The following is a 27504-nucleotide window of genomic DNA, read 5'->3' as shown; positions in this document are numbered from 1 at the left end:
GTATGGAGAACATCCAGGCCTCCACCTGGCTTGGGCAAGATTCTGCCAAAGAAGGGAAAGGAAATGGAATTCATAATTCCTGCCTGCAGAGAATTGATGGTCCCCTTGGGAAGGAAACAATCAAATAGCAATAGTACAAGGCAGCTAGTAACAGCCCTGCGCATGCTCTGTCCAGACAGGCCAATCCACACCCTGAGGCAGGATCTGGGTGCAGCCCCACAGTCCCCAGTCAGACTCCCAGGACACAAGGGCAATGAGGGTGGGACGGCTTCCTCTGACCAACCTCACAGGAGACGAATAAGCTGGTCAGTCACCAGAGTACTGATTTGCCTCTTGAGGTTGTGGCAGGATTCTGCCATGGTTATAGAGCAGTGCTGTCCAGTGGAAATCAAGCCACAAATGTGGGCCACTAATGTAATTTAAAATTTTCTAGCAGCCACGTTTTTAAAAGTAAAAAGAAACAGGTGTAATTAATTTTAGTAATATATTTTATTTAACTCAAATTATCTAAAATATGATCACTTCAACATATAATCAATATAAGAATATTAGTGAGATGGTTTACATCCTTTCTTTGTACTAAGTCTTACAGCAATGAGCACTATCTCATGGGTTCAATAGCCACATGTGGCTGGTGGCCACACATGGCTACCTCTCCGCACCATATGGGAGAGCTGGGGCTTGGAGCCTTCCCTGCTGGGACTGAGTCCCTCAGGAGACCTGTTTACTGCTGCGTGCTAGCACCCGGAACGCAATGAGGGGCCCAGGGATCTGACATGTGAGCTTGGGCAACCTCCCCTCCAGCCTCCTAGGACTGTTGTGAAGATTAGATAAAACGATGTATGTTAGGTACCCAGTTCGGTGACTGGCACTTAGGAGGAGTCTGATACGTTGCTGTTGTTGCTGTTCTTATTTCCTCAAAGGCAGCTGAAGGGCAGTGGGCCCAAGCTTGCTTCTCCCTGGGTGAGTCACTTCACCCTAACAGCCTGGTTCTCTTGAGAGCGCTTCTCTAAGATTACAAAATGCAAGTCTGGATTCCAGAGCTGGCAGAGGCCGTGGGGTCAGGTTCTGGGGCAACAAGGGCAAGAAGGGGAACCTCTAGTCCACGCCCTTGTTATTTCACCCCTTGACAGCTGGAGGCCCCGCCCCACCCCTCCTAGCCGGGCGGGCCCCGGCCGGAACTACAGCCCCCATGATGCAACCGGAGATCCGAGGCTCTACGCCATTGGCTTGCGACGCCCCGGCGCTGAAGTGGCGCGCTGAGGCACCTCTCAAAGCGCAGCGTCCCTGGACCTCGGAGACATAAGGGGTAGTCGGGTGGAGCCGGCTCAGTTCAGAGTCTACCGGCTCACCCGGGCGGACCAGCAAACCTGCGGCGAGTGGTGACGCGCGCATCCCCCGCCTCTCTCCCTGGGGTGGCGCTTGTTGGTGACGTTGTGAGTGTGATGGCCGCCGCGAGGCCGGGAAGGTGAAGGTGAGAGGGCGAGCGCACCGGGGTGGCGAGGATCGGCCCAGTCCAGCCGGGCGAGCCTTGAGCAGCCTGGGGTGGGCCGGTGGGACGCTGGGGCCCCGGGGGTTCGGGATCCGGCCAGGCAGGTGTCGCCGCTTTCCCGCCTCGCGGCCGGTCCCTCCGCGGCCCTGAGAGGAGGGGGCGGGTCGCGGGACCTGGGACTGGAGGTGGAGGCCCCTGAAGCTTCTCTTCGCACCAGCCTTTTCCACCTTTCACCATCACATTCCACCCTGCCTGTCTCCATTTTTCATCAGTCCTCTTCATTTTGCCAACATTTACTCAGCACATGGTAGGTGCCCACCTTCACCGCGGGAGCGCCCTGCCCTCCCCCGATTCGGGAGCTTTTTGTGCTCTCGTTTCGCTGTCTATTTACTTGTATGACTTCTCGCCGTATTGTAAGGCCGTTGAGGACAGGGACTGTTTCATATCGATTCCTACCCCTGGCGCCTAACACACACATACAGAAGGCACGCAGAAAATGCTGAATAAATAGCCGTTTGGATGCGCGAAGGCAAAGCTGGCTGTCCCTCCTGTTGCCCTATTTCTTCACATTCTCAATCATCTCTCTCTCCCTTCTTCCAGAAAGGGGCTCTGATTATCCCCTACCCAATCCCAAGGGGGTGTGAGGGTTGGAGGACAGCTCCATATAGTTAAAAACGAGTGAGCTGTGGAGTCAAAGGGAGCTGGTATTTCCATTCCCAGTTTGGCCACTTGACTAGCAGTCTGTAAATCTTCCAAGTATCCCAAGGCTCTGTTTGCCCCCATAGAATTGAGAATTAAGTGAGATACTTTACAGCAGCTGGAACACATTGGCTTTCAATGAGTTCCGCTTCTCTTCCTCACTCCCACTCCTCCCATCTCTAGTCACCTTTGTCCTGATTCTTCTCCCTCCTCTCCTCTCCCTCTCTCTGGATGTACCTTTACCAGGGCCCCTGCAGGGACCTCCCTGGTGCCTTGCACCAGCACATGGCTGAACACGTGTTTGTGCACACCCACGATTGGCCCACACTTCTGTGTTGTCTTTCCCCAGGGCACTTCCTCACATGCCAGCCCAGTGAGTAACCCTCCTGAGGCATGAGTTTGGCTTTAGAAACCTGATTAGACATGTTTTGCACACCAGTGTTTTTTTGCCACCTGATGCCATCTCCCTTTTCTTTTCCAATAAGTCAGGACTGGTGGAGTCAGCACAATCAGTAGTCAACCTCAACCTGAGACAGGACAGAGAACTCAAAATCTTTTCAGCCTTTTGACTCCAGCCATGTCTGTGATGTCCACCCTGTGAAGATCTCTCATCATCCAAAAAAGTAAGTGGTAGCTGTGACTTCTGGTGCCCTGGATCTGGGTTGAGTGGAAAGGGGTGTGTTCTTCTGGCCCTCTGGTGGCAAGTCTCTTGGATAGAGACTTCTCCTCTTTGTATAGAGCCAGAGCTTTCCAACCTATGTTGAAAAAAACTACTGTATCTCCTTTCTACTTCCATGGAAGATTTTGCTGGTTGCTGAGAGAGCCTGTTTAAAGGTTGACCGTTGAGAAAGTGGCTGGAATCTTTGCACACTTTTATAGCTAGAAATAAAATATAGAAAAAGAAAAAAGAAAGTGGAATCTCCTGGGCTCCCGGAAGAGTTAGTCTCTATCTCCCTTGTTTGGTCTTCTCTGCTGTGCTAGCTCTTCTCCCCCTTTCTGCTCAGCAGAGGCTGTCTCTTTATCACAGCTCTTCTAAGAGTCTACTCTGTCTCCTTTACCCTGTATGCTCTTTTGTTTCGATTTCTCAGCTTCTCCTCTGTTCCCGTTGTGCCAGCAGACGATCCACGGATCCATTTTATTTTCCCTGCTAGGAGTTGCTGTACGTAAAACTGGGTAAGGAGGTGGTGTGGATTCAGGGACTGTGCTTGGGATCCAAACACATCTTGCAGTGAATTTTGCTGCTGCCGTCCCTACACCCAAGATACCTAATACTCCTCAACTAATAACCTAGGTTGAGGCAAAGCTTCTGATCACCTTGGAGTGCTAATAGCAGTTCCATTTAGAATTGGGTTTGTTTCCATTCTTCTGTTAGTATCTGTTAATACTGTGGCCCTGACACTTTTTTGGGATGGGAGTGGGAGATACCAGGATAAATGGGCCTTTCCCTAAAGTGTGATCTTTGGGATTTTAACGGCTGTTACACAGAAGAAGGTTTTCTTCATTGAATAAATTTGTGAAATGCTGCATTAAATACAATTAAGCTGGTGTCTTTACAACAGGCCTTCCAAATCTTTTACTGTGCTCATGTGCTCCACTGGAGGGGGATGGTAACATAAACTATTAATATTTTACAACTTGATTCTACTATGGAGCCTTTTTTACTTGAAATTTTGGGTGCAGTTAGAGTCCTGTGAACCACACTTTGGGAAATGCTTCCATAAACTCTCTGAAAACCATGTTTTTAGGTGGTCACAAAAGTTCAAAGTGTGCTACTTAGTGTGTAACTAATATTGGAGTTGGACTCGTGGGCCCAGCTATGCTTGGGGGATGGGCTGCACATGCCTGCGGTGAGCCCTGTGGTGAAGTGGGGATTATCAGGCTTGCCAGAGGAGGAACGGGAACCCAGCTGCCTCCCACCACTTTGGAAGCGTAGGGAGCCAGCAGTCAGAGCCCCAAGATAATGGGTGCCCTTTCATGGCTTTTGTGCATGTATTTTGCAACTTTGGTCCTTTTGTGCGCATACATATGTCCAATTTGCTGTTGGGAAGGATTATATTTCAGAATCCAAAAGGTTTGTTCAACTCTCTTGACTGACTGAGCTCCAGATATTAAGAAACAGACACTTAAATGCTTAACCTAATGCTGCCTTTGGCGGGGGATAGAAATGGGGTCTCACTAGATTGCCCAGTCTGGTCTCAATCTCCTGGCCTCAAGTAATCCTCCTGCCTCTGCCTCCTAAAGTGCTGGGATTGCACACCTGGCAAGAAAGCTGCTTTTTAAGAAGAAAGTGGATTTGTCAATCCAGGGATGGAAGGTATAAGATGGTACACCCCTCCCAGGGGGTCTTCACTTCCCATATCTCTCGCAGTTGTTGGGAAGGAGGGTAGAAATGAAAAAGATCACTGCTTTGTTTCAGAGACTGGCTCTCTAGAAGCTCACCCCTAGGCTAGGACACAGGGTGTGACAAAAAACCAAAAGCCTGAGGCTGGGTGTGGTGGCTCTTGCCTGTAATCCTGGCACTCTGGGAGGCCGGGACCGGATGATTGCTTGAGCTCAGGAGTTTGAGACCAGTCTGAGCAAGAGTGAGACCTTGTCTCTACTAAAAATAGAAAAAATTAGCTGGGTGTGGTGGTGCACGCCTGTAGTCTCAGCTACTCGGGAGGCTGAGGCAGGAGGATCGCTTGAGCCCAGGAGTTTGAGGTTGCAGTGAGCTATGATGATGCCACTGCACTCTACCCGGGGCGATAGAGCAAGACTCTGTCTCCAAACAAACAAACAAAAGCCTGATAAAGTTATATATCCTCTGTGAAGATGTCAGGGAAGGCTTCATGGAGGGGGCAACACATGAGTCTGGAAGGACAGTAGGAGTATGCCAAATGGGTGAAAAAGGAAAGAGGATTCCAGGGCAGGAAGCAGCACATGCAACAGAAATGTGTAATCTCAGCTCGCAAATTAGCAGAGCCAGAGAAATCAGGCAGAGTTTAGAGGGGTTAGCAGTAGGTTTCACGTGAGGGGTTTGGGGCATGCAGCCGCAGGCTGGGTGATGGTAAGAGCAGGGCAGCTCCGAGATTAGCTGAACTCCCGGCAGACTTTGTAACCTAAAACCACTAGGATTCTACTAGTGTGCATGCCTTTGAATCTTGCACTTACTGAACACTAACGCTTTTGGTTTCATAGACTTTGGGCTTGCAAATGATGACCAGAATTTCAAAGCATTTGTTTCTAAAAGCACAGCTGATATCGAGGAGCTTGTTTCCTGCCAGCAAGTCACTTCTGGGGCTGAGTACTACTGTCCTCCCCCAGCAGACCTGTTTATTTGATCTCCGTGGCAGCGGGTGAGGGAGCAGTGGGGTGTGTTGGCAGAGTTGCCTCTGCCCTGCCTGAAGGCTGGGTGTTCATAGGGAGAGTCTTGTGATCTTGCTGGCAGAGCTTATTAGTATTATTGCTCTATAACATGTAAAGCTACCTTTGAGCTCTTACTGTGTGCTAAGCGTGTTGCTCATATCATCATCTTTAGTCTTCTCACTGCTCATGTCGTATCTTGTTTGTTGTACACATGAAGAAACCAACATTTTGAGATTAAATAACTTGCTTAAGTTTAAACAGTCCAGAAATAGTACTGTCACAGTTGGAACCCAGCAGAGCATGATTCCAGCAACTATCATGTGCAGCGCTCCATCATGCCCCATCCCAGAACCCCTTCTTTTCCTTTTGGGTGGTTTTCCTCTTCTTCTGCCTGCCCACATCCCCTATTTCTCTAAGAGTCTTACCCGCTGGACCACAGCAAGCCTGATTTCAGTGCACTCTCCTTTCCTGTGTTGGTGGCATCAGAGTGTCATTTTCTTTCCAATTTGCTTTCTTGGACCTCTGCTGTCCTTATTTTAAACCCTTGACATGTGGCTTCCACGCGAAGAAAACGTCTCTCATCGTTGTGGCATTATGCTGAGGAGGATGTAGAAACAGAAGCAGGGTCACTTCCTTCCCTTATCTTTACAGGAATCATTCACATTGCAACAGAATGTGTAGATTTGGGCAACACATGTGGGTTCCCATCTCCCTGGGCCTGTCTTCCTACCCACTGGTTGGGATGGGTAGTTCCTAAGAGCCAGTGTTGGCATTTAGTTATCATGCACTTTTCCCAGCTATTCTTTCTGCTTCTCAGGACCTTGTTCAACACCCTTTGGCCCCACTTGGAAGCTTCTCATGTGTGCCCACTCATGAGCAATACCTCCTCTCCCAGCTGAAGAGAGTCAAGTGCTGCTGGCTGGAGAGCTGATGGCCCTGTGGTTAGGGTGGCTGGGGAGGGAGTGACAGACCCGGCACGCACAGCTGTGCACACTGCCCCTCATCCTTGGAGGGACCTTTTCCTTTGACTTCTTAGGATGTGAGTGCTCTGCTTGGGAAACAGCTCTCTCCATGGTGGGAACTCTGAGGAGGGACCTGGCAGGGGTCTACTTTTTGGGTCAGGGGTTCCCAGCCACACCTGGGTGCCACCTTCTCTGGTGTGACTGCCTCAAGACCTCTAGGACTTTGGAGTCAAGTCTCACGGCCTCTGAAATGTTACTGCTGTGTGAAAAAATAGGCTACAAAGACCTGTGCAATTAAGTGAGAACAAGAGAGCTAGCCACACAAAAATAGAATATGCTAATAGACAAGATATTAACAATGCTTATCCTAAAATGGTGGGGTTATGGATTTATTTCCTTTAGTTTCCTAATTTTCTATAGTGGACATAAAGGGAAGTAAACTGTAGAAGTAGACCTCTCTTACTTAACAATCACCTTTCCTCCCCACTCCCCCTAAAAAACAAACCCTGTTAGGAATTAGGGCCATTGGGCTCTGGGACAGCAGAGTGACCAGGAAAAAGGGTGGGAGTCACTGACCTTGAGCATCTCTTTGCTTTCTGTTCATTGCTTTTTCTCAGGGGGTTATGTGTAGGAAATAAGTCAGATTTCTGTCGCGCTTTTCTAAAGCTCAGAGGAGGCTCTGTGTTACCTCCCGATTCCTCCCTATCTCTCTCAGGTGGGGGTGGCAGAGCCCGTCACTGCTTGTCTGGCAAAGAACTGGCAGCACTAGGGCTGAACTCAGGGCCCTGGCTCCAGGCATCTCACTGCCCATGCTGTGTGACAGGGAGACTGGCCAGTGTCCCGAGGGGTCCCTCCCTGCTCTTGAGATGCTGATTCTTCTCTTGCCATCCTTTGATCTAGTCCTAGAGGGCCCCATATTTTTGGTGGAACCTAGAGCTGGTCCCAGTTCTCCCCACCACTCTTGCTGTACCCCTAGCAGAACGTCCCAAGGAGGGTGTCCCTAGGTTCACTCACACTGGCTTCTCTTGCAGCGCGATGTCCCTGCTCTTCTCTCGATGCAACTCCATTGTCACAGTCAAGAAGGATAAGAGACACATGGCTGAGGTGAATGCTTCCCCACTTAAACATTTTGTCACTGCCAAGAAGAAGATCAATGGCATTTTTGAGCAGCTGGGCGCTTACATCCAGGAGAGCGCCACCTTCCTTGAAGGTGAGATGGGCACCTGCTCAGCCAGGCCCACTCTTAACTGTTTAGATATTTAGGTAGCGGGATTCGGTAGGGGGCAGGAGTACAGCTCTGCTCTGGGGGAACTCATGCTCAGATGTCCCCAGCAGCCTCTGCTCTTGAAATCATGTGGAGTTGGGGTCTAGGGAGATTAGGCCAGGAAGACAAGAGCTACCGTTTAAGAGGTCCACATATTTTGTTTCATTTAATCATGGCGGGTAGGCGAATCTTACCCCATCTGAAAGGCAAGCAGATTAAGGTTTGAGAGTTGTCTGATACCTTGTAAGTGACAGAGCAGGGCTTTACCCAGGTGTCTCCAACTCCAGAGTTCATGTGTTTTCCTTGGCCCAGTTGTGGCTGCTGTTCATACAGGGCACTGCCTGAGTGTTGCTTGTCCCCGACCAGGGTGCCCTCTGGTATTTTTAGATTGGCAATAGGACTATGAATAGGAAACGCACGTCACCTGTGCCTTTTCTACTAACTAATTTGAGCCCAACGTCTAGTCCCTGCTCTACCAGCAGAGAAGGGCTGGTTTCCAGGGCTCCGCTAGTCTGGGTGCCAGCTCCGGCACTGGCTGCCTTGGGCTCCCTCTTTAGAAGGGCACTTTGGCCCCAGGTCCTGAGATTGTCTGCAAAGACCCAGTAGCTGAATTTTTCTGTCCTTGGTTTCCGCATTTGTGAAAGGGGACTCAGGTGAGAACAGGGGTTTTCAGATTCTAGTCTGCAGAACCCTAGAAGTTCAGTAGTGGTGCCCAGGGGCTGACCCCTGGCCCAAGTGGGCCGCCTTCTCTCTGCTCAGCTTTTGGCTAGAGCAGCTTGGCGTCTCGGTTGTCTCCACCTTTTGGCTGTAGCGAATATGCTGCTGTGAACACGGGAGTACAGACATCTCTTCAAGTCCCTGCTTCAGTTCTTTTGCGTGTATACACAGAAGTGGAATTGCTGGATTGTATAGTAATTCTATTTTTAATTTTTTGAGGAACCACTGTGTTGTTTTCTGTAATAGCTGCATTAAATAACAGTTGTGTTATTTGCCAAGCTGCTACATGAGGTTACCTTTAATGAAAGGGATTATGTCCAGTTTTATTCCCCTGTCCTTTGCATGATACTTGATGCAAGAGAAGGTGTTCCCTAAATATTTGGTGAGCTAAAAAATCTGAATTTTAAAGTTGTGTGGTTAGAGGTTGAAATTATCCCAATTTGTTACCTGTTTATTCAGCAATAGATGTGGTGTGCTGGCCCTGTGCCAGGTGCTGGGCATGCAGAGATGGGGCAAACCAGGCTGCTGCCCTCCCAGAGCCCAGACTAACCCTCTGTGATGCTCTGAGTCACTTATTCAGATGATGCTGTGAACAGGCACGTGCTCAGTGAAGGTGTTTATGGGATGCGTGCTTTGATTTCTCTCTGCATGAAAATAAGAAGCCTTCCCTATTGGTTAAATGGAAGAGAAAGAGCTAGAGTGATCCTGAGCTGTGTTTGGGATTGCTCAGGCTTTGGGAGAGGATGTTTCCTGCCTGGGGATTGTTCTCTAAAGGGCATGTAACAAGAGTTGTCGGCCTGCTGGCTGTTGCTTTTAAATGTAGCCACTTGCTTGGGAGCCAGCTTCCTCTGAGGGGCATTCCAAAGGCCATGCCCAAGTGATCATATAAGGGATGAATGTTGATAGGTCTGGATTGATGGTGGACATGGTGGCGGGTGGGGGTGGGGGGATTGTTGGCTCGTTCACTTCCTTTCATGGCACCAGGCAGGCTTGGACATGCCACTTGTCATACTTCGGATGCTTTGGGAGTGTTCTCAGGCTTGAGGCCTGTCAACCTGATGGTTCTCAAGAGTGTGCTGAGGGACCAAACACCCAGCTGCTCCCCAGCCAGCTGAAGCACCCACCTGGTGCAAGTCCTAGAAGGGATGGGGGCAGGATCTTGCTCGGTAATAGTTTGTTAACCATCTGCCTGTCAAGGGCACTGGGAAAAGGCAATGCAGTGATCAAAGTGTCTGCTATTTAGCAAACATTTGTGCACCTGCTGGGTGCTGAGAGCAGACAGTTTGGCCCTAACGGGGTAGATGACGCAGATAAGTGCTAAGATGGGGGATGTGTACAGGGTGCTGTGGGCACACTGACAAGGAGGACCCAACTCAGGTTGGGGGATGTGGCCAGGGAAGGTTTCCTGGGGGCAGTGCTGTCTAAGCTGGACCCAAGGCCAAGTGGGCATGAGCCAGACCGCTCCACGGCAGTGTGTCAGGGTGAGGGAGCGGGTTTGGGCAGCAGTGAGCCAAGCTGGAGGGGTGAGGAAGCTGGTAAATTTGGGGATATGGTGAGCTGGCGTGTGAGGCAAGGGGGTGGCAAGAGGCTAGGCTGGCGAGGCCAGCGGTGCGAGGTCAGGAAGGGCCTCACGAAGGGATGTGGAGTGATCAAAAGCCCGAACTCTGGAGCCAGGCTGCCTGGTTCAAATCCCGGCCCTGCCATTTACTAACTCTGCCGTGTAAATAACGAGGATTAGGTGAGAGACTGTGCTTGAAAAGTGACTAGAACCGAGTGCCTGCCATGTAGTGAGAACTTCGTGAGTATTTGTTAGGGAAAAATACACACATAAAGGATGGCAGTCAACATTCAGGTATTCATCTTCTACCAGCCACCACTCTTAGCACTTAGATTCAATTCATTTGATCCTCACAATGGTCACGTGAACTACATACTATTGCTATCTCCATTTTACGGGTAAGGAGACTAAGACCCAGAAAGGGTCATTTGCCTGAGTTCACAGTGAGGAAGTGGTAAGAACCAGCAGGAGAACCCAGGTGGTCTTGGTCCGAGGCCACACTAGGGGATCTGGAACTTCGGCCTGGCACAGCAGGGAGCCACCGAGGTAGGCTCAGGATTGCGGTGAAAAAAGCCGGAACTCCTCTGACCACATGGTGACCCATTTTCAATCCGCACCTCCAGACACCTACAGGAATGCAGAACTGGACCCCGTTACGACAGAAGAACAGGTTCTGGACGTCAAAGGTTACCTGTCCAAAGTGAGGGGCATCAGCGAGGTGCTGGCCCGGCGGCACATGAAGGTGGCTTTTTTTGGCCGGTGAGTCCTTGAAGCCTTCACACCTTCCTTCCGGGCCGGTGGGAGGGAGGCGCTCTGGGCAGGGTCACAGTCAGAGCCCGAGGTGGGGAGCAGCGGACACGCTTCAGAGCTCATCACTCTCCTTTTTATTTTTTAATCACAGTAAAATACACATAATGTAAAATTTACCGTTTTAATCATTTTTAAGTATAGTTCAGTAGTAAGGATACTCACATTATTGTGCAACTGGTCTCCAGAGCTTTTTCATCCTGCAAGATTAAAACTCATAGCCATTAAACAGTAATTCCTCATCCTCCCCTCCCCCCAGCCCCTGGCAACCACCATTCTGCTTTCTGTCTCTGTGAATTTGACTACTCTAGGTACCTCACGTAAGTGGGATCCGACAATATTTGTCTTTTTGTGACTGGCTTATTTCACTTTGTATACTGTCCTCAAAGTTCATCCATATTGTAGCATGTGTCAGAATTTCCTTGCTTTTGAAGGCCGAGCAGTATTCCATTGTGTGTGTATATACCACATTTTGTTTTATGCGTTCGTCCTTCAAAGGACAATTGGTTGCGTTGCCTCCATCTTTTGGCTGTAGTGAATATGCTGCTACGAACATGGGAGTACAGATGTCTCTTCAAGTCCCTTCTATTTTTAATTTTTTGACGAACTACTGTGTTGTTTTCCATAACCGCTGCATCATTTTACGTTGCCACCAGCAACGCACAAGGATTCCAATTTCTCCACATCCTTGCCAACACTTATTTTTTTTGACATTGGCCACGCTAATGGGTATGAGGTGATATCTCATTGTGGTTAATGATTAATGATGTAGAGCATCTTTTCATGTATTTTTGGCCATTTGTATATCTTCTTTGGAGAAATTTCTATCAAATCCTTTGTCTGTTATTTAATTGGGTTGTTTGGTTTTTTGTTGCTGAGTTGTGGGAGTTTTTAAACATACTCTGTGTATTGATCCCTTATCAGATACATGATTTGTTAAGTATTTTCTCCCCTTCCCTAGATTGTCTTTTCACTTTGTTGATTGTCTCCTTTGATGCACATAAGTTTTTTATTTTGATGTAGTCCAGTTTTGTCTATTTGTATTTTTTTTGGCGTATACTTCTGGTGTCATATCCAAGAAATAATTGCCAAATCCATTATCATGAAGCTTTTCCCCTCTGTTTTCTTCTAAGAGTTTTATAGTTTTAACCATTTGCTCTCCTACTTGTTACACTTCGAGGTCTAGTAGATACCTTTAAAAAAAATCAAAATCCAATACAGGAAAAAAAGGCACCGAGACAGACTGGATACTAGGCACAGAGTGGTAGCCTGGGGAATAGGCACTGTGTGCCCAGAGTCCTGTCCCTGATGACCTGTAACCCCAGGTGTGGCCCTCTGTTCCTCTGGGCTGTCATTTCTTCATCCTCACCTGGGGGGTGTGGCCCTCACTCAGGTGAGCTAGCAGGCTGCGTGTCTCACGGGATGCAGGTAAGGCCTTTGTGGTTCTGGCTTGAGGGATGTGGCTGGGAAGCTTCAACTTGGAAGGAGAAGGACTGTGTTTAGCACAGATTGAAAGCTCTGAAGCGCAGAGCAGATGTGTCTGCAGAGCAGAGAAAAGGGCTGCGATGGGTCAGAACGCTAAGGTGGTCTTCCCTTCAGCCAGCAGTGACCAGCTGGACTGACGAGGTGGGAAAAGAGAAGCAAGACAGGCTCTGTGTGCAAAACGCTGGGTCGTAACGGAAGCCATTTAGACTGAGGAAGACACTCCTGGGGCCTGGGTTATCCTTTGGAGACAGGCAGTCTCTGTAAGTGCTGCTGAGAGACGTGCTGAGAGGCGTCTGGATTACTCAAGGGGCGGGGTGCGTGTGCAGGCAGCGCACTGTGCGGGCCCCTTGCACATCGGTCTGAAGTGATGGAGCGGGGACACGTCACAGGCTCGGGCCCAGGGATGTTTGTCTGTCTGTTTTATTTTATTTATTTATTTTTTGAGACAGAGTCTTGCTCTGTCACCTGGGCTAGAGTGCCATGGTGTCAGCCTAGCTCGCAGCAACCTCAAACTCCTGGGCTCAAGCACTTCTCCTGCCTCAGCCTCCCAAGTGGCTGGGATTACAGGCACACACCACCACACCTGGCTAATATTTTCTATTTTTAGTAGAGACGGGGTCTCACTCTTGCTCAGGCTGGTCTCCAACTCCTGAGCTCAAGGGATCCTCCTGCCTCAGCCTCCCAGAGTGCTAGGATTATAGGCCTGAGCCACCACACCCAGCCTGTCTGCCTGTTTTACTACACTTGATCTTAGCCAAAAGGCCGGGAAGCGATGTCCACCTATTTTAATATGATAAACACAGAGCACCTACTCTGTGCCTCTCTCAGCACGGCCTGGGCACTGGTGACACTGCAGAGAACAGGACTTTGGCCATTCAGGCCGGTGACTACATTGTGAAAGCCAAAACCGCTGATATTGGTGGCTTCACTGACCGCCATTATTTCCTTCCAGGACGAGCAATGGGAAGAGCACCGTGATCAATGCCATGCTCTGGGACAAAGTTTTGCCCTCTGGGATCGGCCACACCACCAATTGCTTCCTGCGCGTGGAGGGCACAGATGGCCATGAGGCCTTCCTCCTCACCGAGGGCTCAGAGGAGAAGAGGAGCGTCAAGGTGAGGATGCTGGCCTGGCTCTCAGCCCTGGGCACCCTGGCAGGGCAAGTTGTCCACTGTGACAGGGCTGATCTGCCTCTAAGGAGAGGGCAGGGCCTGCCTGCGGTGGAGTGTGGGAAACCTTGTTCTAGACAAGCTTTTTTGAGGATGTGAGAGAGCTTTTGGGAGGCTCAGCAATGTGCAGCACCAAGAATGCGGACTTAGCAGTTCCTGGTGTACCTCTGAGCAGGCCATTTGACTCTCTCTTCACTAACTAAGGAAGAGAGCGTGTGCCCTGTTCTTCCTTGGGATATTGCCAGAGAGGGATTCCTGTGTTTGCTCTGTGATTCTGACATCGGCCAGGGACTGGCACACTTTGATTTTTCTGAGAGGCAGCTGCATTCTTGTTTGGGGCCAGATGCTCAGTCTGGCTCGTAAAGAATTAATCAGTGTTGAACAGACCCAGCTTAGGACGACATCCGGGAAAGAAGCTTCAAAGAGGAGTGAAGAAAGTTGGTCCTTATGGACAGCTCCTAGCTCTTAACTTTTTATATGTGAAATGAAAGAAAAGGGGTAGCAGATTGGCAGCAGTCCCAGACCACTGTGCTGTGGCCACGTGGCACAGGAACTTTCCTGGCTGAGCGGCTCTTCCTCGGCCTAATCCTTTCCCTCCTCCACCATCAGACCGTGAACCAGCTGGCCCATGCCCTCCACCAGGACGAGCAGCTGCATGCTGGCAGCCTAGTGAGTGTGATGTGGCCCAACTCCAAGTGCCCACTTCTGAAGGATGACCTCGTGCTGATGGACAGGTAAGGGGGAAGGTGCCCTCCTGGGAGGTCCTACCTGGGTGGCGCTGGGCTTCCATTTCTGGATAATCCAGGCCAGCACACCCTCGGCGCCGTCCTTGCTCTGTAAGCATTGCAGCCTTTCATGTGGGCCCAACCCAGTCCTCCTGCCTCTTGGGTTTCCTCTAGGGCCTGGTTTCTGTACCTGTTGGCATCAGTGCCCTGCAGAGCCCCAGGGATGGTCTGTAAGAGAGACGAAGTTCTCAGCCTCAGCCCTGGCATGTGTACTGGGGGCAGGAGCTATGGTGGGGTCAGTGGTATATTTCCTCGCTCTCGAAGGAGGACTTTGCCCCTACTTTGTGGACAGGTGTAACTATACCAAGAAATATAGCACTGCAGTGTTTACCTGGACTCCCATAAATATAAAAATTTACCTTAATCGTATATTCCCAAAGTAAAATTACAAATCATGTTTTTGTAAAAGTAACACTTGTATGTGCTTAAAAAGCACCTTTCCAGGAATCCAGAAGGATATGAAACGGAAAGTAAAGACCCCCCAGCAAGGGCCAGGCCTGCTTTCTCCCTGCTCTGGCCTTGTCCTCCCTTGCCTGGCTGCCTCAGGAATCCTGGATCTGTTCTCAGCAGGAAGAGTAGGGCTCGTGCTGTGCGCCTGATGATGTTGGTTCACCCCTGTCACCTTTAGCCCTGGTATTGATGTCACCACGGAGCTGGACAGCTGGATTGACAAGTTTTGCCTGGACGCTGACGTGTTTGTGCTGGTGGCCAACTCGGAGTCCACCCTGATGCAGACGGTAACTCCTCTGCCTTCTCCCATGCTCCTAGCACCCATCTGGGCAGGCGGCCTGTGGGCCTTGGCTGGCGAGCCCCTCCTCCACTGAGGCCCTACCCTTTGTCTAGGAAAAGCAATTCTTCCACAAAGTGAGCGAGCGTCTCTCCCGCCCAAACATCTTCATCCTGAACAACCGCTGGGACGCGTCTGCCTCGGAGCCCGAGTACATGGAGGAGGTTAGTGCCTCTATTTGGCAGTTTGGGGATGTCACCCTGCGCGAGTGCTGTCTGTCCAGGGCTGCTTCATGCACCCCAGATCTAGTGACTTCCCTGAATTAATTTCATCGCCAAAGATTTCCCGGATATTCTCCTATGGTGTCTTCTGATGGCCTTAAAAACACTCCTTTCCCCTTTACCATTCACTTTCCTGGATGGATCCCCTCCCAAGCAGCTTTCCCCTGGGTCTGAAAAGCGCCCCTACCACATTTGTGCCTCTCTGGGGCCAGTGCTCTGTTTGGTTCATAAAGAATTAATACACGGCAGGCTCGGCTTCAGGAAGGCATCGGGAAAGAAGCTTGAAAGAGGAGCAAAGAATAATTGGTTCTCACTGACAACTCACAACTCTTTATATATGTGAAATGAAAAAAGGGTAACAAGCCAGGTGCGTGGCAGGCGCCTGTAGTCCTGGCTACTCTGGAGACGAAGGTGGGAGGATTGCTTGAGCCCAGGAATTTGAGAGCGGCCTAGTCAACATTACCACAAAGGGGAGCGGGGTAGCAGATTGGTGATATTGGATGATAAAACATGCAGTCAGCAGGCCGAGTCCAAATTCTGGCTGGTGCTTGGTGGTGCGACTTTGGTCAATTCCCTGACCCTTCTGGTAATCCAGTTTCCTTCCCAGTGTGACGGTTGTAATAAATGGACTTGTTGAAGGGGTGAAATCTGTTCAAAGTGCCTGATGCGTGGTAGTGTCTACAAGAGGCCGTTGTAAGTTCTAGCAGTAGAATCCTAGGACATCAGAGCTAGAAGGGATTTTCTACTGGCACGTGGGTGTTTCACTGCGTCTGTTTGTATCTTTGACTATTGAGCTACATCAATATATCACCTATTATTTTAATATAAGAGGCAGTTGGGAGCTGTGGGCTCTGTCAGGAGGGGCCCACCCACATCCACCCCGGTCACATCTGTTTGGCCACAGGTACGGCGGCAGCACATGGAGCGTTGTACCAGCTTCCTGGTGGACGAGCTGGGCGTGGTGGATCGAGCCCAGGCCGGGGACCGCATCTTCTTTGTGTCTGCCAAGGAGGTGCTCAACGCCAGGATCCAGAAAGCCCAGGGCATGCCTGAAGGAGGTAATGATGGGAACAGACGTCCTCCTTTTCCCTGATGTTTGAGATGTGCGGTCTCGTGCTGAGTCTGTCCGTGGAAAACCACTCTGAGGATGAGATGGTGAGAGGAGCCTTCAGTGAGAGGCTCTGATCTCCAGCAATGGTTTGGTGTGGGGGGATTTTGCCGTTTTCCTCTGCTGCCCAGTTATTTCCCGACTAATGCAGTGTGATCCTCCTAGGGGGCGCTCTTGCAGAAGGCTTTCAAGTGAGGATGTTTGAGTTTCAGAATTTCGAGAGGAGATTTGAGGTAAGTCCTTTGATTCTGGTATCTGGCGGTTCTGTGCCTCTCCAGCTCTCACTGGCTGTGTCCCTGGCAGTGAAAGCCAGAGCCTGGCCCTTGGCTGTGAGCCCCAGGTGGCCCACACTTCCCTCGGTGCCTCTGTCTGTTTCAGGAGTGCATCTCCCAGTCTGCAGTGAAGACCAAATTTGAGCAGCACACGGTCCGGGCCAAGCAGATTGCAGAGGCAGTTCGCTTCATCATGGACTCTCTGCACATCGCAGCTCAGGAGCAGCGGTAAGAGCCCAGAGCTGCAGACAGGCACAGAGGGGTGCTGAGAGGTGAGGGCCCCACCCCTGCCTGGCAGCTGGGACAGATGTGCTTTGGTGGCAGAACTCAGTCTCTGGGCTCCCATCCAGGGCCCTTCCCCCTGGCCACCAGACCGTATTACAGCCACATGGACAGCCAGGGGAGGAGGGCTACTGGGTGCCTGATTGCCCTACCTGGGCTGTGCAATGCGGTCCCCTGTGTTAGAGGCCTCAGCGTACCCCCTGCTGAGCACTGCAGCCATTCTCAGAGCCTGAACATGGTTTATAAAAATGACATTTTTGGGAGAAATTTAAAATACAGGGCTGGGCACGGTGGCTTATGCCTGTAATCCTAGCACTCTGGGAGGCTGAGGCAGGAGGATCACTTGAGGTCAGGAGAGCGAGACCCCCATCTCTGCTAAAAATAGAAAAATTAGCCAGGCGTGGTGGTGTGTGCCTGTAGTCCCAGCTGCTGAGGAGGCTGAGGCAGGAGGATTGCTTGAGTCCAGGAGTTTAGGTTGCAGTGAGCTATGATGATGCCACTGCACTCTAGCCCAGGTGACAGAGCAAGACTCCGTCTCAGAAAAATAAATAAAATAAAATATAGAAAAGTACAGAGAATAATACGAAAACACCTTAATTCTACCACACAGAACTGACAGTGTTTTCTTTATATTAAGTGAAAATAAAACAAAGAAATGTTAAGTGCCCTTTGATTCTTTAGCCCCTGTCCCAGTGTCACTTTGCCCTCCCCTCAGAGATGCCATGATCATGAACTCATACAGTTCTGTCACCTATTTAGAAAGTGCTTTTTAACATAAATCCTAAAGAGTATACAATGTTGCACACGTTTTAAACATACAGGTGTGGTATCGTACTGGGTGTCACTGCACCTTGCTTTTCTTTCCACTCAATGTTGTTTTCCCTTTTATCCTCATTGGTGCACTTAGTTTATGTTCGTTTGTTTGCTTTTGAGACTGGGTTTCTCTGTCACCCGGGCTAGAGTGCATCATCACAGCTCACCACAGCCTTGAACTCCTGGGTTCAAGCGATCCTCCTGCCTCAGCCTCCTGAGTAGCTGGGACTAGAGGCATGCACCACCACACCCGGCTAATTTTTCTGTTTTTGTAGAGACGGGGTCTTGCTCTTGCCCAGGTTGGTCTCGAAATCCGGGCCTCAAGTGATCCTCCCACTTTTGTCTCCCAAAGTGCTAGGATTACAGGGGTGAACCTCCCTCCCCAGCCTCTAGTTTATGAATATTAACTCTGTAGCTTGTTCCACTCCTCATTTTCCTATTGACTGATTTTTGGATTTTTTTTGCTGTTGCAAACCCCACTGCAACAGACATCTGTTGGTGTGTGCCTTGTGCACCTCTGTGAGAGCCTTTCTAGGGTTTGATTCCTAGAAGTGCAGCTGTTCTATCTTAGGGTACAGCATTTTCAGTTCTGCTCAGTCTCACGCCCTTGCTCTGCAGCACAGCTGTATGCATTCAGCTCGCCACCAGCACTGTCCCTTCAGGCCGGGTCGTTTTTGCCAGGCCTCTGGGTAGAAAGTAATGCCTCTTTTTAATTTCATTTCCCTGATTACCAGTGAGGTTGAGCATCTTTTTCCTATACTAATTGGCAGGACTTGTTTAAAACCCCTTATAGCACCCTCGCCGCCCTGTCGCCACTGCCTCTCCGTCCACAGGGAAGGCTGAAGAGTGACTGGGCGGCAGAGGTGCCTCCCTCCCACCTGGGAGGGGAAAGGTCACCGCTGAGGCTGGGCAGTGGGTGGGGCCTGTGCAGGCTTTCTGGAGTCTCCTCTTGCTCCTCTGCATAGTCGGGTGGGAATGTGGGTTTCTAACCAGCGCTCTTTCTTTCCTTTCAGGGTTTACTGCCTGGAAATGCGAGAAGAGCGGCAAGACCGGCTGAGATTTATTGACAAACAGCTGGAGCTTTTGGCTCAAGATTATAAGCTTCGAATTAAGCAGATTACAGAAGAAGTGGAAAGGCAGGTAAGAAACAAGGAGGAAGCACTTCAGGGAGATTTGGACTCAGAGTAGAGTCCAAGTGCTGGAAAGTGAAAAAACGGGCTTTCTGAGGGGCCTAAGGGGCTTCCCAGCCTTCCAGAAGGAAGTTGTGGCCCTGCTTTGAGAATACGGAGCCTCGCCTTGTCCTGTTGTGTGTCACTGTGTGACCCACAGCATGTCCCCTGTCCTTGGGGCCTCGTCCTCCATGTATCATGTGGGCATTTGATCAGCCAATTTCTCAGGTCCTTCCACCTCCCAGGCTGGGGTTGCATAGGTCAGCTGGGGGACTGCGGTGTGAGAGGAGGGTTAGCCAGCGGCTAGAATCTCTCTTGGTGCTGCGTGATTGAACCACGTCTTCCTTGATACTTAACATCGTGCTGCCTTTTGCTGGAGGTGTCAACTGCGATGGCTGAGGAGATCAGGCGCCTCTCTGTGCTGGTGGACGAGTACCAGATGGATTTCCACCCTTCCCCGGTCGTCCTCAAGGTTTATAAGAATGTGAGTCGTGGAGCCACAGGTGTTCTTGGCAGCGGGCCCCCAGCAGTGATTCAGCCCCTGCTGGTCTGGGTCGGGGCCCGCACTGTGGAAGTGGAAGCCACTGGTGGGTGTGGGCTGAAGGAAGTCTTGCTGGGATGCTGCTTCTCCTAACTCCCTCTTCCGGGTGCAGGAACTGCATCGCCACATAGAGGAAGGACTGGGCCGAAACATGTCCGACCGCTGCTCCACGGCTATCACCAGCTCCCTGCAGACCATGCAGCAGGACATGATAGGTTCGTGCCACAGGAGAACTTGGGGCCTGGGGCTCTGGGGCTGCCCAGAGATCAGATTCAGAGACCAAGCTAAAGACGTAATGACTTTCCATATCTGTCACCTTTGATGATGATTCAACCCAATACCTGCAGGTTCTGGGTATGTGTCGTGAATTCATGCTATGCATAGCACTGGGGAGCCCATCCTGTGTTACCACAGGGGGCTGTCATAGGCCGAGAGCTTGACTTGCTCCTCAAATCCCCATGAGGCCCAGTGTGAGCAGGTGTGGAGCCTCAGCCTGCACACCCTGGGAGAGCGAGCCTTTCCCAGCCCCACCAGCCACTCGTCCGGGGTGTGGTCTCCAGGCATCCTTGGCAGTAGCTAGTGGCCCTTGTTCCAAAGGCTGGGCACTGGTGTGGCACAGGGCTGAGCTGACACGGGTTTTCCCATTTCTTTCCCTGATAGACGGCTTGAAGCCCCTCCTTCCTGTGTCCGTGCGGAGTCAGATAGACATGCTGGTCCCTCGCCAGTGCTTCTCCCTCAGCTACGACCTGAACTGTGACAAGCTGTGTGCCGACTTTCAGGAGGACATCGAGTTCCATTTTTCACTCGGATGGACTATGCTGGTGAATAGGTTCCTGGGCCCCAAGAACAGCCGTCGGGCCTTGATGGGCTACAACGACCAGGCAAGCGAAGTACCTCACCACAGTAGCGTTTCGGGAAGCCGGTCTGCACCCCGCCCCCAGACACACAAACCATTCTAAAACTAAGGTTGACAGCCGTGGCAGTGTGTGCCACCACGTGGTACACCACAGGCAGGATTCGTGCCACTGAACAGCCTGGCCTTGTTCTAAGCAAAAACATTTGTGAAATGATAAATGCTAGCTATATTTTTTTCTAATGTTACAGTAAGTATGTAACTATTAAAAATAGATGACCTTTAAAATACCCACCCATCTACCACCACTTTGAAATTTAGATTTAAAAATCATCCATCTCTCAACCACTTCAGCTGTTGCATGTACTGTTGTTCATACATGTGCCACACTTTGGGAAACTGCCTGCGTGTGCCAGGATGGCCACTGCTCACACCTGTGGTATCTCCCAGCGCTCAGGTCTGTTAGGAAGCTTAAATCCCTGCAGTGAGCTATGATTGCGTCACTGCACTCCAGCCTGGCAGAGACCCTGTCCTTTAAAAAAAAAAAAAAAAAAAAAAAGGGCTTAAATCAATCCTTCTCTGCTACATTCAAGCTCATTTTCCCACTTTTTGCCTTTTGGAAATGGAAGAACCACTCCTGTGTCTCTGTCCCAGCTCCCCTACCCTTGAGGGTTGCTGAGGGTTTGCATGAACGAGGTACTTGCCACGTCCTTCTCATGGTTTCTCTCTCCAGGTTCAGCGTCCTGTCCCTCTGACACCAGCCAACCCCAGCATGCCCCCCCTGCCACAGGGCTCACTCACCCAGGAGGAGCTCATGGTTTCCATGGTTACTGGCCTGGCCTCCCTGACATCCAGGACCTCCATGGGCATTCTCGTTGTTGGAGGAGTGGTCAGTGATGGTGATGAGTCCTGCTTGGGAAGGTGGGGGTGGAGGGCAGGCGGGAGGGGACTGAGGGCTCTGACAGTGGCCCTGCATTGGCCCACCACTTCACAGTGAGCTCCTGTTTCCTCGTGTCTCAGAGAGTCTTCACTGTGATCTCGTGGGGAGTACTGACTCCCTAAGTTTTGCTCCTTCCCGACTGGAGGTGGTCCCTGCCCTCTGGTTGTAGAGGGATGAAAGGAGACATTGACGGGGGGCTCTAAGTAGAAACACCAAGGCTCCTTGTCTGGGGCTCTTGGGACAGTCCTGGTAGTGACAAGCACTGGAGGAGGTGGGGTCAGAGAGGCTCCGCTCCGGGCCGACCGTGTGCCTTTGCAGGTGTGGAAGGCGGTGGGCTGGCGGCTCATCGCCCTGTCCTTTGGGCTGTACGGCCTCCTCTACGTCTACGAGCGTCTGACCTGGACCACCAAGGCCAAGGAGAGGGCCTTCAAGCGCCAGTTTGTCGAGTATGCCAGCGAGAAGCTGCAGCTCATCATCAGCTACACTGGCTCCAACTGCAGCCACCAAGTCCAGCAGTGAGTGGCCCTGTCATCCTAAGGCGGGGGCTTCCCTCTGGGTGGGGTCAGCAGCCCCATCTCCCTTCCAGCCTGCCCTAGAGACCCCTGGGTCCTGACATCATGGGCCCTGGGCCTTCAGTGTGCAGTGCCAGCTTTGAGGCCAGGGATGGCGAGAGGGGTCCCTCAGGGACACCTTATATCCTTGGCTGGGACCAGGTAGGTCTCTGGTCCTCCAGGGGAGGAAGAAGTGGGACATTCCTAGTAGGTGTTTTCAGAAGTTGCCTCGAAGGGCGTGGGCTGTGGATGTAGCTTTGCAGTTCTCCATCCCAGCCTGCTCCTCCTGCACACCTTAGGTCCTGCGGGGTCTGTTGCTCGGTCTGGGGAGCAGGGACAGTGCCGGCTTCCCTCTTTTTATTGCCGTGTGGCAGACCCTTCGCCACGCATTTTGCACCTGATGTTTTATTTATTCCTCTTACCCTTTGAGGTAGATGTTGTTTTACTGACATCTCGTTTTTCAAAATGAGGAAACCGAGATGTGAAGAACAGTCATGTGTCCCCCTTTGCTGATGAGCGGCAGAGCCAGGTCTCTTGTGCCCAAGCCAGGGTGCGCTGCTCTGCGCCACTGCCTCTCACGCTCTGGTGATGCTGAGTGTGTTTGGTTGTTAGGGTTATTCCCAGTTCCAGCAGGAGGTGGGATCCTGCCGACCAGGGCTAGTGGAGGGCAGAGCTGCTGACAGGGGTGTGGACAGGCCCAGCTACTGCCTCCCTCTAGGTGGATTTGGCTGCTGGCATCCTGCTCGGACAGACATGAGGGTTGATCCCTCCTCTCACCCCCTCAGGGAACTGTCTGGGACCTTTGCTCATCTCTGTCAGCAAGTTGACGTCACCCGAGAGAACCTGGAGCAGGAAATTGCTGCCATGAACAAGAAAATCGAGGTTCTTGATTCGCTTCAGAGCAAAGCCAAGCTGCTCAGGTGAGGCTGGGCTGGGGGCTGGGGGCAGCGGGCTCCAGCGTCTTGGGCGTGGACACGAGCCTCTCTGGTGGGGATTTAGCTCTCTCGTGTTAGGTGGGTGCCCGAAGGGTGCCAGCGCTGGAGGCTCAACAAGACGCAGCATCCCGCTCCAGGCGTTTGCAGGGAGGGCATGGTGACATCACAGGAAGCAAGCGTGACAGTGCCGAGAGGTTGCCGCTCCCAGGCACTGTCTATCTAACTGCAACAAACACTTGGCCTGTTTCTTTCAGTCTTCCACATCTCTTGAGGGGCAGATCATCAACTGCTTTTTAAAACAGGAAAATTGGTGCCCATGGCACTTGAGGAACTTATCTGGAATCCCACAGGGAACAGTCAGGCCAGGAGTGGAGTCCGGGTGTGCTTGGCCCAGGGGCCTCTGTGTCCTGCACACTCAGTCTCCTCGCGCTGGGCTAGAGCCACCACGCACACCTCCTTTAACCTCCCTTTGAGCCCCCGAAGGGGCACAGCCCCCTGTTACCCACAGCGAGGCTGGGTGCTTGGCTGGGGACTGGTAGGGTCAGGCTGGAGCCCAGATCTCTGTGGAGTCTGTGTCGAGACACGGCTTCCGTCAGCAGTTTGCGGGAGAGCGTCGATCTGAGGGGTCGGGAGCCCTGGCTTCTCTCCTGCCGCTCATGTTTGGCCAAATCACTTCACTTCCCTGTGGTTCATTTGTAAAATGGGACTTCACGACACAGCCACACAACTGAATGTAAAAGCGCTCTGCAAAAGTCCTCGGCCCGCTCAGCCCATGATAACATCACGTAGGGACCTTGTACTTCCTGCCCCCGCCCCTGACGGCAGAGGCCCGCCTGCAGGGCAGCGGAGCCACAGGGGAGATGGCATCACAGGGTGTCAGCACCAGCCCCCTGGCCAGATGGGTGGGCTTTCCCTTCCTTGACTGTGTGGATGTGCCCTCCCTACCCACCACCCCGGGACAGCCGTCTCCTAGGGACACAGCGTTCTCCCTGGGGACTCTCCGGGAGGTGGGTGGGTGTGTCTGCTGCTGCTTGTCAGCCACAGGGACAGGGTTGAACCTGGAAAGGGCCTCCTGTCAGCACCCCATCCCCTTGCTTGGCAAGCAGGAGAGCTGAGTTCCCAAGGGTTCGGGGACTTGCCCGTGGTCCCGGGTGAAGCAGACGTGGGCTTGGGAGTCAGAAAAGCCTGACTCGCAGCTTTCTCGATTATAGCTGTGACCTAGGAAGTTCTGTAACCTCTCTGGGCCTCCTTTTCCTCATCTGTAAAACGCGAGTGAATAGGGTTATTGGGAAATGAAGTGAGGCTACTCGTCAGGTGTGCTCAGGATGGCACCTGGTGGGTAGTGCCGATCTCGCCTACGATCAGCTGTCATGGTCACAAAACACCGTTTCTTTGCAGGAATAAAGCTGGGTGGTTGGACAGCGAGCTCAACATGTTCACGCACCAGTACCTGCAGCCCAGCAGATAGTGGGCGGCCTGGCGGAGCCCGTGCGGAGGAGGGCGGTGCTGCCAGCCCCCGGCGCGTGTGGGCTCCCCCAGGGGCGCGTGCGGCTCTGCCCCGGCCACTGCCGAGAGAACAAAGCACCCACTGTCTCATGCCGTTTTGAGCCCTTCAGTGCTAGTTATTTCCCCCTCCTTTGCCTGCCTTTGCAGGAAGATCTGGCTCATACCCTAAAGGAGACTGTCACGACGACTGCACAGCACGGTACCAAGGAGTTGCAGCGAGGCCGTGCTCTGCCCTGTCAGGTTCAGTCGGCTGAAAATCAGGGCTAAGGATCCCAGCACTGCAGAGTGTCCCACTGACGCCCCCAGGGCGTCAGGCACACCCCACGTTCCTCTGCCCTCGAAACCCCACACCCCCGCAGAGAGAGGCTGCCTGAGGGTGACTGGACTTTCTTCCCAGAAGTATCAGAAAAAGCTCCAAGAATGCCAGGTCTGTCCCAGAAGGACTGTGGCTTGTGTCCATGTGGTCCTTCAGCGTCAGTGCTCCTCAGCACACTGAGCTGCTCAGACATGTCTGTGTGCCCTGGGCTTACACTGAGGCAGGCCCAGTGCCGGGAGGGCTGGGAAAGCCGCCCAGAGGCAGCTGGAGGAGCCACGGCAGCTCAGAGGAGGGGGTGTGTCGGATGGGCGGTGCTGTTGGAGTAGGTGGCGTCACCACGACGAGGAGGGACTTGGCCTCTCTTTTTGTCATTGTGTCCCTTGCTCTAGTTTAAGTCCTTGCCTGTGGGGGCCTGTTTTATCGTTAGCGGAAGTTGGTTTGGTGCAGGTGGTTCAAGGATGTCGTAGAAGGACGGAGGGTGGAAGGTGGGGAGGCTGGGGGCAGTGGTCCCCACCCAGGATGGCTGGAGAGCGGGCCCTGCACTTGACCTCACTGAGTGAGGGGCTCCTTGGGCCTGAAAGCCCCGCCCCGCTAGCTTGGTTACATCCCTCTTATGCCCCTCAGGAGACATGGCTCCATCCCCAACCCTGGCCGTGCCCCAAGCTGCCCTTGGCCACCAGTCCCCTGGGCTGAGTTTCCTATGCCAGTGATTGCAGTCACCAAGGGACAGACTGTGGGAAACCAGTACCCGTCCTCTCAGCCTCCCTGATCGCCGGAGCCTTGATTGGCACACTTGTCCGTGGGTTAACTTTGAGAAATGTTTCCTGTTGTTGAGTTTTGGGATTATTACTGGTCAAAGTGGGAGCAGGCTCCTGTCACCAAGGTGTTCACTGTGGGGAAAACGGTGTTGGGGTGACAAGCCTTTGCAGCACAGGTCGGAGAGCTTCCTGAAATAAGTAATGCTTCTCCCAGAAAGCGGCTCACAGGGCAGGGGCCCTGCAGAGAGGTGGAGTCCGGTCCTGCTGGGTTTGAGTCCAGTCACCACCTGGCTTTGGGGAAATGACTCAGTGGCCCCCGTGCACTGGTAGGTGGCCACACAGGTGACGTCCTCTCCACATACCCGCTTGTGCTTCAAACCCTCAGTCTACCCTGTTGTGTGGGACAGTGATGGGCTCTGCCAAGGCCGATGTGCAGTCAGCAGGATGTTGTGTGTGTTCGCCAGTCCTGGACGTATGGGCCCCTCACACCTGTCAGAGAAGATTAATGTCACACAATTCCAAAGGATTTTGTGCTCTTTTTGAAAAAAAAAAAATTTAGAATAAACAGTAATTTTTTTCAATGTTTCCCCTGGGGAATGAATGAAATTTTGAGCTTCTTACACAATAAGTAAAATTAAATTTATACCACAGAGGGAGAGACCCTTTCTGAAAGAAATGTGGCAAAAAGCACTTTAATTTAATGCTGCTAACTTTGTTCTCTGTTTTTATGTTCATTTGCTGGACTGCAAGATGTGCTTGACACAGTGAGTTCTCTGACGCATTTAAGGTGATGTATTTGCCTGAATTACTCCTGTATCATTGCTGGTAATATTGGAAACTAAAATAAAACCTAGTTGGAAACCCTTGTGGGATCTCTGCCTCATCATTTTACTGTTCTTGTGCAAACTCTTCTTGGATGTAGCCAAGTCTGCAGGCTGTGTTTTCAAGTGACCTTAACTTTGGGGAAAGTTCCCACTGTCATCTGCCAGTGAGTTCCTCTTTATTCTTGGAAGGAATCCTCATACTCTCAGAACAAGCGGTGTAACTGATCTTTAAGAGTCAGGAAATCTACATTGATTTCTTTACAGATTTCTCTATAATGCCAAGCCATTCATTTTTCACTTAAAAAGTAAATGACTCAGACTGGTCCATCCTGCTTTGCCTTCTGAGAATTCGGTTGCAAACTTTTCTTTCTTTTTTTTTAAAGGGCCCTCAGGAGTGGATTGGGTGTGGCTCGTCAGTTTCCCTGCCCCTCACGCCAGAGCCGGTGCCACCCACTGTCTGCCCTAGTCACCCACTTCAGAGGCCACTGCTCAGCTAATGGCCACCTCATCCCTCCAGATTCCCAGGCCACACACCCGTGTCACCCTGGAGTCTGCTGTCACACGTGCTGCAAATAATCTGTCAGTTTCTGCCTTGCAAGTCTGTCTCTCAACCCTGAACACTTTCCCCACCTCCATCCCAACCACCCAGTGCTGACCCAGACTCCTGCCTCCTGCCTTGTCCCCTCCTCCCTGTCCTTGCCATCTAGTGGCTGTTTCAAGGCAGCAGCTAGTGACCTTCTCATACGGAACTCAGCTCATGCTACTTCTGTGCTCAAAACGTTGCTGATCCTCCAGCCACCCTCCACCATTCCACCCAGAGTGGAGGCCCAGGTCCTTGCAGTGGCGCCTGGTTCCCAGCCCTCACCTCCCATCCTCCCAGCTGGCCACAGCTAGCCAGCTCCTTTACCAAGTGCACTGAAATGTCACCTCAGTGAGGTCTACGCAGACCACCCTATTTAAAATCTCCTCTCTCCTTCCCCTGTCCCCAGCGCTCCTGAGTTCCCTCACCCTGCAACATATGTAATATGTGTGTTTTTCATAACAGTCATCATCTGACACGTGTTTTATTGTTTTGTTTTATTGAATATATACTCCGCAAGGGCGCAGCTTTTTGTCTGTGTTTATTGGTATTTACCCAGCATCTAGACCAGTGCCAGACACAGGATTGGAGCTCAGTAAAAACTCACTGGATGCGTGAATCCCATCCTGGTAACACTGTCCACAAGTTTATCGGCCCTCAGCGCTGGAGGAGTGAACTCACAAATGCCACTGGAAATCTATCAGTGGGCACAGTACTAGCAACTTTCAAGTGTGTTGTGTATTCAGTATTTAGTGTTTTCAACTC

The 27504-nt window shown here is 51.7% G+C and overlaps 1 protein-coding gene across 1 annotated transcript; it reads left to right on the top strand.

The window, feature by feature from the left end:
- Positions 1-1342: 1342 nt before the first annotated feature.
- MFN2 (mitofusin 2) lies at positions 1343-26201 on the top strand. The gene is made up of 19 exons (XM_012662582.1): positions 1343-1474; positions 2677-2814; positions 7530-7708; positions 10661-10796; positions 13282-13444; positions 14108-14232; positions 14912-15020; positions 15127-15234; positions 16196-16349; positions 16565-16632; positions 16778-16899; positions 18780-18906; positions 19315-19419; positions 19589-19691; positions 20137-20357; positions 21063-21218; positions 21588-21784; positions 22606-22740; positions 24154-26201. Exons 3-19 carry the CDS (start codon positions 7534-7536, stop codon positions 24221-24223), a joined length of 2274 nt encoding a protein of 757 aa, XP_012518036.1. The 5' UTR covers positions 1343-1474; positions 2677-2814; positions 7530-7533; the 3' UTR covers positions 24224-26201.
- Positions 26202-27504: the final 1303 nt, after the last annotated feature.

The sequence above is a fragment of the Propithecus coquereli genome, unplaced genomic scaffold, assembly GCF_000956105.1.
Source record: "Propithecus coquereli isolate 6110/MARCELLA unplaced genomic scaffold, Pcoq_1.0 Scaffold77, whole genome shotgun sequence".
In the NCBI taxonomy this organism is placed as follows: Eukaryota; Metazoa; Chordata; class Mammalia; order Primates; family Indriidae; genus Propithecus; species Propithecus coquereli.
Note: the sequence above shows the minus strand (reverse complement) of the source record. Positions and strands in the feature narration are given on the sequence as shown.

Excerpts from the sequence above, each read along its gene's own strand:
- MFN2 (XM_012662582.1), top strand. The coding sequence starts at position 7,534 with ATGTCCCTGCTCTTCTCTCGATGCAACTCCATTGTCACAGTCAAGAAG. Across the intron at positions 16,900-18,779 it reads ATCGCAGCTCAGGAGCAGCG|GGTTTACTGCCTGGAAATGC; the intron begins GTAAGAGCCCAG and ends CTTTCCTTTCAG. Across the intron at positions 21,219-21,587 it reads TTCTCGTTGTTGGAGGAGTG|GTGTGGAAGGCGGTGGGCTG; the intron begins GTCAGTGATGGT and ends GTGCCTTTGCAG.